Source organism: Balaenoptera physalus (assembly GCF_965194825.1).
Source record: "Balaenoptera physalus genome assembly, chromosome: 15".
NCBI lineage: Eukaryota > Metazoa > Chordata > Mammalia > Artiodactyla > Balaenopteridae > Balaenoptera > Balaenoptera physalus.
Window position 1 is genome coordinate 59100844 of NC_138894.1, and position 15138 is coordinate 59115981.

Here is a 15138-nt window from a genome sequence, read left to right on the forward strand (position 1 = left end):
TGCATTCCTATACACCAATGATGAAAAATCTGAAAGAGAAATTATGGAAACACTCCCCTTTACCATTGCAACAAAAAGAATAAAATATCTAGGAATAAACCTACCTAGGGAGACAAAAGACCTGTATGCAGAAAACTATAAGACACTGATGAAAGAAATTAAAGATGATACCAACAGGTGGAGAGATATACCATGTTCTTGGATTGGAAGAATCAATATTGTGAAAATGACTATACTACTCAAAGCAATCTACAGATCCAATGCAATCCCTATCAAATTACCAATGGCATTTTTTACGGAACTAGAACAAATCATCTTAAAATTTGTATGGAGACACAAAAGACCCCGAATAGCCAAAGCAGTCTTGAGGGAAAAAAACGGAGCTGGAGGAATCAGACTCCCTGACTTCAGACTATACTACAAAGCTACAGTAATCAAGACAATATGGTACTGACACAAAAACAGAAACATAGATCAATGGAACAGGATAGAAAGTCCAGAGATAGACCCACACACTTATGGTCAACTAATCTATGACAAAGGAGGCAAAGATATACAATGCAGAAAAGACAGTCTCTTCAATAAGTGGTGCTGGGAAAACTGGACAGCTACATGTAAAAGAATGAAATTAGAACACTCCCTAACACCATACACAAAAATAAACTCAAAATGGATTCGAGACCTAAATGTAAGACCAGACACTATAAAACTCTTAGTGGAAAACATAGGAAGAACACTCTTTGACATAAATCACAGCAAGATCTTTTTTGATCCACCTCCTAAAGTAATGGAAATAAAAACAAAAATAAACAAATGGGACCTAATGAAACTTCAAAGCTTTTGCACAGCAAAGGAAACTATAAACAAGACGAAAAGACAACCCTCAGAATGGGAGAAAATATTTACAAATGAATCAATGGACAAAGGATTAATCTCCAAAATATATAAACAGCTCATTCAGCTCAATATTAAAGAAACAAACAACCCAATCCAGAAATGGGCAGAAGACCTAAATAGACATGTCTCCAAAGAAGACATATAGATGGCCAAGAAGCACATGAAAAGCTGCTCAACATCACTAATTATTAGAGAAATGCAAATCAAAACTACAATGAGGTATCACCTCACAGCAGTTAGAATGGGTATCATCAGAAAATCTACAAACAACAAATGCTGGAGAGGGTGTGGAGAAAAGGGAACCCTCTTGCACTGTTGGTGGGAATGTAAATTGATACAGCCACTATGGAGAACAGTATGGAGGTTCCTTAAAAAACTAAAAATAGATTTACCATATGATCCAGCAATCCCAGTACTGGGCATATACCCAGAGAAAACCATAATTCAAAAAGACACATGCACCCCAATGTTCATTGCAGCACTATTTACAATAGCCAGGTCATGGAAGCAACCTAAATGCCCATCGACAGACGAATGGTTAAAGAAGTTGTGGTACATATATACAATGGAATATTACTCAGCCATAAAAAGGAACAAAATTGAGTCATTTGCTGAGACGTGGATAGATCTAGAGACTGTCATAGAGAGTGAAGTAAGTCAGAAAGAGAAAAACAAATATCGTATATTAACACGTGTATGTGGAACCTAGAAAAATGGTACAGATGAGCCGGTTTGCAGGGCAGAAGTTGAGACACAGATGTAGAGAACAGACACAGGGACACCAAGGGGGGAAAACTGCGGTGGGGTGGGGATGGTGGTGTGCTGAATTGGGCGATTGGGATTGACATGTATACACGGATGTGTATAAAACTGATGACTCACAAGAACCTGCAGTATAAAAACAAACAAACAAAACAACAACAACAAAAAATCTTCCAACAAACAAAAGTCCAGGACCAGATGGCTTCACAGGTGAATTCTATCAAACATTTAGAGAAGAGCTAACACCCATCCTTCTCAAACTCTTCCAAAAAATTGCAGAGGAAGGAACACTCCCAAGCTCATTCTATGAGGCCACCATCACCCTGATACAAAAACCAGACAAAGATACTACAAAGAAAGAAAATTACAGACCAATATCACTGATGAATATAGATGCAAAAATCCTCAACAAAATACTAGCAAACAGAATCCAACAACACATTAAAAGGATCATACACCATGATCAAGTGGGATTTATCCCAAGGATGCAAGGATTCTTCAATATACGCAAATCAATCAATGTGATACACCATATTAAACTGAAGAATAAAAACCATATGATCATCTCAATAAATGCATAAAAAGCTTTTGACAAAATTCAACACCCATTTATGACAAAAACTCTCCAGTAAGTGGGCATACAGGGAGCCTACCTCAACATAATAAAGGCCATATACAACAAACCCACAGCAAACATCATTCTCAATGGTGAAAAACTGAAAGCATTTCCTCTAAGATCAGGAACAAGACAGGATGTCCACTCTCGCCACTATTATTCAACATAGCTTTGGAAGTCCTAGCCACGGCAATCAGAGACGAAAAAGAAATAAAGGGAATACAAATTGGAAAACAAGGAGTAAAACTGTCATTGTTTGGAGATGACATGATACTATACATAGAGAATCCTAAAGATGCCACCTGAAAACTACTAGAGCTAATCAACGAATTTGGCCAAGTTGCAGGATGCAAAATTAATGCACAGAAATCTCTTGCATTCCTATACCCTAACAACAAAAGATCAGAAAGAGAAATTAAGGAAACAATCTCATTCACCACTGCAACAAAAAGAATAAAATACCTAGGAATAAACCTACCTAGTGAGGTAAAAACCTGTACTCAGAAAACTATAAGACACTGATGAAAGAAATCAAAGATGACACAAACAGATGGAGAGATATATCATGTTTTTGGATTGGAAGAATCAATATTGTGAAAATGACTATACTACTCAAAGCAATCTACAGATTCAATACAATCCATATCAAATTACCAGTGGCATTTTTTACAGAACTAGAACAAAAAATCTTAAAATTTGTGTGGAGACACAAAAGACCCTGAATAGCCAAAGCAATCTTGAGGGAAAAAAATGGAGCTGGAGGAATCAGACTCCCTGACTTCAGACTATACTACAAAGCTACAGTAATCAAGACAATATGGTACTGACACAAAAACAGAAACATAGATCAATGGAACAGGATAGAAAGCCCAGAGATAGACCCACACACTTATGGTCAACTAATCTATGACAAAGGAGGCAAGGATATATAATGGAGAACAGACAGTCTCTTCAATAAGTGGTGCTGGGAAAACTGGACAGCTACATGTAAAAGAATGAAATTAGAACACTCCCTAACACCATACACAAAAATAAACTCAAAATGGATTAAAGACCTAAATGCAAGGCCAGACACTATAAAACTCTTAGAGGAAGATATAGGAAGAACACTCTTGACATAAATCACAGCAAGATATTTTTTGACCCACCTCCTAGAGTAATGGAAATAAAAACAAAAATAAACAAATGGGACCTAATGAAACTTCAAAGCTTTTGCACAGCAAAGGAAACTACAAACAATACGAAAAGACAACCCTCAGAATGGGAGAAAATATTTGCAAACGAATCAACGGACAAAGGGTTAATCTCCAAAATATATAAACAGCTCATGCAGCTCAATATTAAAAAAACAAACAACCCAATCCAAAAAAGGGCAGAAGACCTAAACAGACATCTCTCCAAAGAAGACATACAGATGGCCAAGAGACAGATGAAAAGCTGCTCAACATCACTAATTATTAGAGAAATGCAAATCAAAACTACAATTAGGTATCACCTCACACCAGTTAGAATGGGCATCATCAGAAAATCTACAAACAACAAATGCTGGAGAGGGTGTGGAGAAAAGGGAACCCTCTTGCACTGTTGGTGGGGATGTAAATTGATACAGCCACTATGGAGAACAGTATGGAGGTTCCTTAAAAAACTAAAAATAGAATTACCATATGACCCAGCAATCCCACTACTGGGCATATACCCAGAGAAAACCATAATTCAAAAAGACAGGGGCTTCCCTGGTGGCGCAGTGGTTGAGAGCCCGCCTGCCAATACAGGGGACGTGGGTTCAAGCCCTGGTCTGGGAAGATCCCACATGCTGCGGAGCAATTAAGCCCGTGTGCCACAACTACTGAGCCTGCGCTCTAGAGCCCGTGAGCCGCAACTACTGAGCCCACGTGCCACAACTACTGAAGCCCATGTGCCTAGAGCCCGTGCTCCACAACAAGAGAAGCCACCACAATGAGAAGCCCGCGCACCGCAAGGAGGAGTAGCCCCACTCGCCACAACTGGAGAAAAGCCCGCGAGCAGCAACGAAGACCCAATGCAGCCAAAAAAATAAATAAATAAATAAATTTATAAAAAAAACAAAAACAAAAACAAAAAGACACATGCACCCCAGTGTTCATTGCAGCACTGTTTACAATAGCCAGGTCACGAAAGCAACCTAAGTGTCCATCGACAGACAAGTGGATAAAGAAGATGTGGTACGTATATACAATGGAATATTACTCAGTCATAAAAAGGAATGAAACTGGGTCATTTGTGGAGATGTGGATGGACCTAGAGACTGTCATACAGAGTGAAGCAAGTCAGAAAGAGAAAAACAGATATCGTATATTAACGCATATATGTGGAATCTAGAAAAATGGTACAGATGAACCAGTTTGCAGAGCAGAAATAGAGACACAGATGTAGAGAAACAAACGTATGGACACCGAGGGGGGAAAGCGGTGGGGGGGTTTGTGGTGGGATGAATTGGGAGATTGGGATTGACATGTATACACTAATATGTACAAAATGGATAACTAATAAGAACCTGCTGTATAAAAAATAAATAAAATTCAAAATTAAATTAAATTAAATTTTAAAAAAGGAAAAAAAAAATGAGGGAGAAAGTCACACCCATGCTCCAAGGTGATAAGTTCTTACACAAGGAAGGAATTCCCTCCAGACTACTGGAGAGGAAAAATATACAAGGTGGCTTAATAACACACTGTCAGGTGCTCCTATCTTCCATGTAGCAGAATTGGTTTTCTCTGTTATTAAGGTATTTTAGCATGACCCAGGGATAACCTAGCAACCAAGAAGGGTTAAGGCCAGAAGCAGATTTACTGGTGTAGCATGGCAATCCTTGGCACTTTCTGGAGTTCCTGCACACGTTAGCTCTTCCACAGACCTCACCCCTTGGCTAGTGATTTCATACTGCTTGGTTTAATTTGCTGTCTCCCCCACGGCACTGAAAACTGCAGTCCTGGAGCCACCGTATCCCTGCTACCTACAGCAGGGGCGACCTGAGTGGGGTGGGATCCAGGTGCTCAGGGTGCAGGGTTTGAGGTTGAAGGTGGTTTCAGGACCGCCTTGGGTGGCTGTGCTTGGTGACTGGCTCCTGGCCTGTCCCCCTCGAACAGAGCAAGGACCACTTAATACAGGCACCCAATAAATAGCTGTTGAGTAATGGGATCCTTTCCACTCCCCCATGGGGAAGCCCCGAGGCTCAGGGAGTTCTGTGCCCATCCAAAATGCCTCCAGGGGGGCTTCCCTGGTGGCACAGTGGTTAAGAATCTGCCTACCGGGGCTTCCCTGGTGGTGCAGTGGTTGAGAGTCTGCCTGCCAATGCGGGGGACGCGGGTTCGAGCCCTGGTCTGGGAGGATCCCGCGTGCCGCGGAGCGACTAGGCCCGTGAGCCACAGTTTGCTGAGCCTGCGCATCTGGAGCCTGTGCTCCGCAGCAGGAGAGGCCGCGATAGTGAGAGGCCTGCTCACCGCGATGAAGAGTGGCCTCCGCTTGCCGCAACTAGAGAAAGCCCTCGCACAGAAACGAAGACCCAACACAGCCATAAATAAATAAATAAATAAACCCAAAAGTTTAAAAAAAAAAAAAGTAATGCATGCACATATTTAAAAAAAAAAAAAGAATCTGCCTACCAATGCAGGGGACATGGGTTCGAGCCCTGGTCCGGGAAGATCCCACATGCCGCGGAGCAACTAAGCCTGCGCACCACAACTACTGAGCCTGTGCTCTAGAACCCACGAGCCATAACTACCAAGCCCGTGCACCACAGCTACTGAAGCCCGCGTGCCTAGAGCCCATGCTCCGCAACAAGAGAAGCCACCGCGATGGGAAGCCCGTGCACCACAACGAAGAGTAGCCCCCGCTCGCCACAACTAGAGAAAGCCAGTGCAGCAACAAAGACCCAATGCAGCCAAAAATAAAATAAAATACATAAATTTATAAAAAAAAACAAAATGCCTCCAGGAACATGTGCTCGATCCCACGTCCTCTAGTGCTCTTCCTGCTGCCAGGATGGCATTCTCAGACCTACTCAGAATGCCACTCACTCCTTACTCTCAGGACCACTGCAGTTTGCTCACAACTCAAAGCCACAGGTGTAAAATTGCATGTCCCTGAATAATCGTCTCTCTTCGTAAGGGAGATTCCCCACAGAGAGCATCCCAGAAGCCCAGATCCCAGAGAACAGTCACAGGAGATGTTCCCTCTGAGGATGCCACAGCCTAGTAGCCCATCCTTTGCTACCTACCTCATGATTTCTAAAAGTAACATTAGGAGGAAATAGCCAAAAATGATGGTTCAAACTATCATCCATCACCAGTGGGACAGAAGTTGGTAGAACCTCTACAAAGGGCAACTTGGCGACATATATCAAAATTATTTCTTGCACATCCCCATTGACTCAGCAATCCCATGCCTACAGATGTCCTCGAACATGTGTAAAACGACCAGCATATAAGGTCATTCCTGCAGCGCTGTTTATAATAGCAGAAAACCAGAGAAAACTTTATGTCCATCGACAGAAGGCTGATTAAATAAAGCATGATATATCCATTAAAAGGGACACCATGCCACCATATAAAGGAATGAGGAGGCTCTGTATGGGCTGTCATGACATGAACCTCAAGATAAACTGATTAGAAAGTAGAGCACACACAGTGGACCACTGTGCGTTTATGCATGAAAATATAACAGGATAACACAAACATCTGCTAACTTTTCTGCCTTACAGGGATGGGGGCAGAGATGGAGGGAGGCTTTTCACTAGTTACTTTTGGGTACCTTTGGAAGGTTGACCCATGTGAATATATTACCTAGTCAAAAATAAAATTTAAATCGACCCAAGAATAGAAGGAATCTTCTACGTTTCCAAAAGCTCAGCCAGGAGGGGGAGTGGGCTGCTTAGAAGTGGGTGCCTGAGCAGCATTCCTGAGCTGCGGGCCCCTTGGCAATTGGCTGTCCCCTTCTTATCTGTTTTGCATCTGTAAAACCTGAGGTAGAGTTATGAATCTGCTCCTTCCCAGGGAACCTCATCCCTCCCCAGGCTCCGCCTCCCGGGCTGGTCCCGCCCCTCTGCCGTCAGGTGCAGCGGTGCGCACAGCTCCCGCCCCGCGGTCTGCGGGTGCCAGTCTGCAGCCCAGCCTTCCGGCCACCGGGTCCCGCCTCCGCCACCCAGCTGCCCGGCCCAGAGCTCCCTAGGGTTCCTTGGCTCCTTTCCTTTCATGCCAAGAGAAACCAGCTTCTTTCTAGGCAAACCTCAATCTTGAAATACTCCCCAGGGCCCACACCTCTCCTCAAAATGTCCTCTGAACACATGCTGCTCAAAGTGTGGTCCGTGGGCTGGGGTGGGTCTGTGCGTGTTTGTGACCCAGTCCCGCGGGGTGAGTGCAGAAATTTAGAGTATATGTTCAGAAACGTTGATAACCATGTGACAGAATAATTGTTGAATCAAATACTAAAAAACTGGTGGTGGGGGGAGCGGGTATCAGTTTATGTATTTTAAGAAAGTATCAGAACACAACAGATTGGGAATCTAAAAAAAAAAAAAACCAGAACATAAAACTGAGCCTTCACCACAGACCGTTTGAGAAGCACTGCTCTAAACTTCAAAAGTGCCTTTTACTGAAAAAGGGGGGCTGGTATTTGCTGATGGCCCACTGAGTACCAGGTACTTTATTATATAGTATCATTTAATCTGCACAGCCCTGAAAGGTAGAAATTATACCCATTTTATAGATGACAATAAAGATGCAATGTTGTTATGGTCACAACCCACATAACATAACACAGCCAAAGAACAGTCTCTCTTCCCCACATCCCACGCAGAGCAGAGCTCCTGACAGTTTGGAAATGAAGAACAGTCTAAGAGCTGTAAACAGTAGGTTAAAAACTAATCGTAATTCCAAGGGCAGGAATAAGAGTAGTTCTCACTGTCACACACTTGTGAGTTTCAGACTGTTTTGTAGATTAACACTCCGGATCCTTCTCCAGAGCCTTTTTGCCCTCCCCTCTTCACACCCCACTCAGTCTCTCTGTTTTTCCGTTTAGCAGACACTCAAGTAGATATCGGGAATTTACTTTCTTTTCTTCCTTGTCCAACTCTCCTCCCTGCTCCACATTTTCCATCCCACTCTTCTCAACTGTTCAGTCTCTGGAACTGAAGGGTAGTTTGGAATGAAAAGTTCTAGGTTTTCAGTTGTTAAATAAGAATCCAGGTGGATCGAGGCTTTCCTATCCTTCTCCAAAGGTAAAACAGATTGCTCTTCATCATCTTATTGTCCGAAACCTACTCCCTATCCTGGTTTGGGTAAAGTGTTCCAGCTTCTCCCTTGCTGGGGCATTAGGAAGGCCTTCCTCACGGACAGTGCAACAGACTCTGGGAGTCTGGCTCCTGATTCTGGCAGCCCAGCCCAGCTCTCTGCTCTTAGCAGAGGCCCAAAGGAAGTCCCCACTTAGTGGCCCGCCCAGTCTCCCCACCTTGTTTAGGAGGCCTCTGGCGGCTAGCTTCCTCTCCACTCCCACCCCTCTCCAGGCCTCTCGCCGCGTGCCAGTTCACAGGGACCCACTTCAAGGATACCGGCCTCCTCCCCGGAACCCATATTTGCAGGGCGGTGCTCCCCATTCTTCCACCTGCCAATTCAGTCAGGAAAGGTGGTTCCAGCTGGCAGGCCAGGTGCTCAGACCAGACCCTTCCCTACTGGGTCAAACGGGGACACGGTGGTCTCTGCAGCTGCTCACTTCGCAGGACTGCAAAGGGCTGGGACCTTCCAACCGCGGCAAGAGGAGGAAGAGGGCAAAACTAGTGAGAGGCCACCTGCCTCAAACGTACTCCCACTAACTTCAACTGAAAAAAATGCTCAGAACAATCTCCAGCTTTTTAAAAAAAATCACTAATTAAAAAAAAAAAAAGATAGGGGATGACTACAGATTAGGAGAGACTCCAGATGGATGGAGAGAGTAGCAGATGTGATTAAAGCAAGTATAGTAAAAGAATATTCGAATCTAGGTGGTGGGAATACAGGTGTTTACTGCAAAATTCTTTCAACTTTTTGTATGTTTGAAATTTTCATAATAAAATGTTGGGGATAAAAGAAAGATTCAACCCATTAACCAAATGCAATGTGTGGCCTTATCTGGATCCTGATTCTAGCAAACAAACTGTAAAATTAAATAATTAGATGAGGGGGAGCTGTAATAAAAATATGGTAGTTTTATTTTTCAAAAGAGTTCTTGTTTAATAAATACATACTGAAATATTGCAACGTGGGGGAGAAATGGCCCAGGGTGTAGCTCAAACAAAACTATTCATGAGTTTGTGATCACTGACACTGGTTGATGGGTATAGGGGATTCATTTTTCTCTCTACTTTTTTGACGTTTTGGAAATTTTTCTTAATAAAGTTTTTTTTGTTTTTTTTTTTTAACCACTTGGATGGGGCTCTTTGTTTTTACATGAACAAAACCCATCACAGCTAGCCACCCTCTGGGGTTCCCCTGCTCCATCCTGACCAAATCTAAACCGGATGTGAGTTTGAAAGAAAATGTACAAACAGTAGTAACCACCTTCCCCCTGGGCACGTGGTGGGGAGCAGCCTCCCCAGACAGGAAAAGGGGGTAGGGGCCCCTTCTGCGGGAGCATCTCCTGATCCTTCACTCCCACCAGACCAGAAAGAGGTCCCCCCCTCCAGCTGGGTCTTCCCCTCCTGCTCCCTGGAGTGAAACCCATGTTCTGGGGGCTATTCTTCGTTTCTTTGGGAAATCCCACAGATACAGCAGGGCCTCAGTCTGTAAAATAGGGTTCAGCTGGGGTTCATCCTCCTCCCTCAGCACCTTCCTCACCTCTCCCAAATTATGTAATTATGTTGAAGCTTCTGGTCATTGAGTCTAACAGACCAGGTGGGACTTTTAAGAATCTCCCTCCTGGGCTGCAGGGGGCTCAGTGTCCACACCCCCTCAAAACACAGGCCCTTAATCCCTCCAGTGATCACGGAACCCAGTGGAGAGAGAACCAAAATAGCAGACAATCCAAAACATGCCCTAAGCCTGGGCTTCGGGAGTCATTTGTTTTCCTTCCTTGTGTGTGTCTGTGTGTGCACGTGCATGCAGGCATGTGTGCGTTTGGGGATAAATGTATCTGGAAACAGCAATGGGAGAAAATCACTCATAGGACCAAACCCCAAAATTGGCAGGAGAGACCCCACTGACCTCAGCCTCCCTCTTTGTGCTGGTCAGTTCCCACAGTGAAGCCAACCCAGGCTCCACACTCCTCCCTCTGTCACTAGTAGACTTGGTGTCAGGGACTCCGGTTTGGGTACAGTCTCTGCCACATACTCATTATGTGACCTTTCTGGGCCTTGATGTCTAAAATGGGGACAATAATTCCTGCCCTCCCCACAGGGCTGTTTACAAAAAAAGTTTTTTTCAAATAGAAGAAGCACTTTATAACTATACCATACCATTTATAAACTATGCCATACCAGTGCTTCCCAATAATCCTTCATAGAATACGGTCAAAGTAAGTTTGAGAAATGTGGTGTTTATACTCTAACCTTGGCTTGAACATCGTACGCAGGTGAGCATATTAAAGGCTCTGAGAAGTCCTGCAGTTAAAAAAGATCAGTTTAACAACACTGAATCTGTTAGGTCTAATGACTTAGCTTTTTTGGCTCCCAAAACCCTTTTATCCTAGAATACCAAGGAATTAATTACTCAATCTCCTTGAGACCTCTAAAGAACAGCTTAGGAAGTAAAGCCCTGGATAGACTCTAGGCGGCCCCGGTTCCTGTCTTGGGCCCAGCATGCTTCTCTGTGGTGCTACCAACCTCACCCAGATTCCCACACCTTGACCAGGTCCCAGTGCCCTCTGCATGGGTCATCCTCCATTCCACCCTCACCAGCCCCACCCCACCACATCACCCCACACAGGGGGACAGAGGGGAACCTGAAATTTATCTGTCCTTCCCTGGAAGGCGGGGTCTCATCAGTTTCTCCCAAACATGAATCTTTAGCTCTGGCCCCTACCCCTCACTGCCACGCTCAGACCTACCTCAAAGCCTCAAACCGACTGTCCATTCCTGCCACCTAGCCCCCTCAGTGTCCATCTATCCTTCCTCCTCATTGGGCAAACATACTCTGACCTTCCCAACACCAGTTAGAGGCCAGTACCAGTTCTGCTGCTTCCTGAAACCTCCTCTTCCTCTAAGCACCATAATCTAACACAATTGCCCTCTGATCGCCCCTCTGCCTTCCCATCCATTTTGTCAACTCTTCAAGCTGGGATTTTGTGTTATACTTCTTGGGGAGGTAATGGTGCAAGTGGTTAAAAGGATGTACTCAGAAACCTGGGTTCAAATCCTGGTTCCACCACTTATTGGCTGGATGATCAAGTTACTTAAGTTCTCTGTGCCTCAGTTTCTTTATCTGTAAGTGCCAAACAAGAGTACCTGCTTCATGGGGTTGTTGGGAGAAACTGAGTTGATTACAGTGCCTAGTACACTGGCACACAGTGAGTGAGCGAGTTAGCTATTACTGTTACTATTATCGTTATCATTCTGTCTCCTTACAGAGCCTTCCACAGGCTGGGCAGTCTTTAAAACTCTTTATATCTGTATTTATTTACTCCCTGCCTCCTTCCACAAAGGCTCTAAAGTTGGCCGCGCCAAAGAGAGGGCTCAGGGAGGGCTCTCCAGGCTGAGCTGAAGGCACCAGGAACAGGTTTGAGGTTGGAGACTGGGGCGGGGTGTTCCCCCACTGCCACATCAGGGTGCCTTCCCGCCCCAGCACAAGAGCCCAGCCCAGCCAAACCAGCCCTACTGCCAAAGCCACAGACTGCCAGGGCTAGATGCGTCCCGAGCCAGAACTCAGAAGAAGAAACTGAGGCTTACCAGGCCTCTTTCCCACTTCTCCACCACTCCACCCTGGCGCTCGTCAAGCCCCCAACCATACTGGCTGTGCACAGATCTTCGCCGTCAATTTGACTTGGGGGAAAGAGGGGGAGGGCAAGGAGAGACAGGCACAGCCTTCACCTGACGGAGTTTAGGAACCGGAATGGGGGTTGGAGGGGCGGCGCAAGAGTCCGGCCTAAGCCCCAATCTGATGCGTGCCGAAACCACCATTTCACAGCAGTCCGAGCAGCCCACATGATCCGAAAGGGCAGAGAGCAAAAGCCGTTTCTCTCTTTTCCCCAAAGCACCCTGCATGTGAGTTTTCTCCTTGGGCAGAAGAACCTTCCTTACTACCCTGGTTGCTCCTAAGATCAGCACTGTAGGAAGGGTAATACCGAAAGCAGCCACCGCCGGCCCCACGCAGTCGGGGCCCGCTTCCTGGAGGAGGCGCCTTTCGCGCGCTCCGCGCTTGTGAACCGGCCCCTTCACTCACTCACCGGTGTCCACAGAGGTGAGCACGGCGTTCGGGCTGGCTCGCCGGCCGCCCCCGCCGCCGGGCACGACTAGCGTCTGCATATGCCGGACCAGCTCTGGCATGCGGTCCCAGTGGCCCTCGGCGCGGCAGCGCTCCAGCTCGCTCTCCACCTTCAGGTGGGAGCCGTGCGCGCCCTTCGCAGCCATCTTCGAGCGGGCGCTGTCATGGGAGGTGCGGCCGAGAAGTGGAGACTCGGTCGGGGGCGGCGTCCCGGCTGGGGCACACACGCGGGCGGGGTCGACCTGGGCGCGAGCGGCGGCCGGGGCCCGGGTGGCAGCGGGGGCCCGGGCGGCGGCCGGCGGGCAGCAGCCGCAGCACCCAGCGCACCGCCCGGCGTCTCCGGGCTGGGGCTCCGGCTGAGCGGCCCGGACGCGTCCAGGAGCAGCCTCCGCCTCTGCTGCAACAGCTCCTGGCGCCGCCGCCGGCGCCGCCGCAGCTGCTGCCACAGCCCCCGCCCCAGGCCTGGGCGCCGCCAGCTGCGGACCCGCCCCCGGCCGCGGCTCCACCCCCGCGGGGGCGTGGCGCGGCCTCGGCGAGCCGGGCGCGCGGGCCGCCAACGCGGCCACAGCAGCCAGGCGCGTGCTGGGTGCTCGCGGCCGTACCGGCGCCAGACCCGCGCCGCCGCCGCCGCCACCGCCGACTCGCCGCTCACTTTAATGCTGCGCGGAGCCCCGGCGCTCGGGGGCGCCTCGCTCCCCACCTCCTCCCCATCCCATCGTGGCTCTTGGCCTGGGAGACCCCCGCCCCGACGACCCGGCTTTATGTGGTGGCCCCGTCACCACCGCTGTCCGGCACGTCACAAATCCCGGGAGAGGCCGGCCGGCCGGTCACTCCCAACTCCTAGAGCGAGCCTCCCCGGAGAGCCGCCGGCTGCCTCCCGGGTCCCGCCCTGCTGGGCCGCGCGAGCCTTGCGCGCCACCCGCGGGGCTCTCAGGAGAACCCGCCGGTTCGGAGTCCAGCGACTCTCGGGACGCCTCCACTGCGAGAGACTTGAACGTTGTTTTTTCAGAGCGGAGTTCCTCTTTCCAACCTGTCTCCCCCCACCCCAACTGGCAGGCCTGTCCTCTGCGGAATCCTGTTGCTCTGGATTTCTTAAACTTTTTAAGCTGTTTCTCCAACTTGGTATTTACATATTTCTTAATTCTGGTGTCTGAAGACTGTGATCAAAGCTGTACCGAGCTCTAGGACTTAGCCCGGTGCTGTGGGGACTAAGAAGTTCAAAGGTTTACAGGGCGGCCTCGGGGGCAGAGGCGGACGACACCCTCTGCCTGACACTGGTTATGGTGGCCCCTCCTGTGGCGACCCCAGCGTACAGTCCCGTGTGGGGATGGAGGCCATCACTCAAGAAATCACAGCGAGACCAAAGCGACAAAACAAAAGTATTTAAGTGACATAGTGCATGGCACAGACCGAAGATTCCAGAATACGGAAGAGTTAGAGCAAGCTTTTAAGTATCAGGAGACTCACTGCTTCGTGCTTCTAGACAACTGTAACCGTGGGGAGTTTTTGTCAAGTGGAGCTCAGGCTCCTGGGCCCTTTGCCTCTGCAGCCACAAGGGGTTATCTGTTGAAGGCAGCCTTCCTACCCCGCCCCCGCCCCCCCTTGTCGCCCCCAACTCCCCCCCCGGCCCCCCCCCCAGTGGATATCCTCTTCTCTAGGTTTCAAATGCTGCTCCATTCCTTGTTTGGGGGGCAGACTTCCTCACCTTGGCTGCTGCTCTGGGGTCTGTCCTGAGCTCCTAGAAACCAGGAGATAGATGAAGGAAAATGGGGACAGCTTTGGCAGTTTACTCAATTTACACAAACTCCTCGTCACCTACTTCTGTCAACTGCTCTAGCCGGCTTTCTGTTACCCTTTGCCTGCCCTTGCTGGTCACCAGAACCAGATTTCACTTGGAGAGAGGTGTGCGTGTCCTTTGGGTGAGGGTGGCCTGAGGACACCCTGCGATTTGCCCCAATCTGGCATTCCCCAGAGTCAGCCCTAGGGCAGGCAAAGAAAAGCAGAGCTGATAAGAGGAATCCTGACAAAATAAGGAAAACTCCTCTCCTCCCTCTTTTCTCTCCAATCCTTAGCCAACCCCTCCCCCAGTTTGCTGGACTCCAGGGAACTAACTGAAGGGGTATTGCTGCCTGTTTCTTCCACGGGTGCATCAATATTTGTGTGGGCATGGGGCATGGGAAGGAGGAACACAGCATCATGGTGAAAGCTTATGACAAACTGCCCCTCAGCACCACAGAACACATGCTGGACCCCTTCACGGCTCTTTTCCAGCAGAGACAGGACCCCAGCCCATTAGTGACCAACATCTTTCAGGGGAGTAAGAGGCTGTAGGAACAAGAACAAAGAACAACCATGATCCAATCAGTAATATTTGCCAAAATCAATGACAAATAGAAAGTGTGGTGGTTGTTTTTATTTTTTAATAATCTGGGATTTCTC

The 15138-nt window shown here is 47.8% G+C and overlaps 1 protein-coding gene across 9 annotated transcripts in view; it reads right to left on the reverse strand.

Moving 5' to 3' along the window:
- The window catches only part of TTC7A (tetratricopeptide repeat domain 7A), a 178599-nt gene that overhangs the window by 129420 nt on the left and 34041 nt on the right, over positions 1–15138 (reverse strand). For 7 of the 9 annotated variants that reach the window (XM_082427710.1, XM_082427709.1, XM_082427712.1 and 4 more), the window contains exon 1: positions 12662–12987. The exons of the other annotated variants lie outside the window; for them this stretch is intronic. In XM_082427710.1, the coding sequence (XP_082283836.1) occupies positions 12662–12845 (184 nt within the window). In that variant the 5' untranslated portion in view covers positions 12846–12987. Of the gene's footprint in view, positions 1–12661; positions 12988–15138 lie in introns of those variants that run through there. 9 annotated transcript variants of the gene reach the window in all.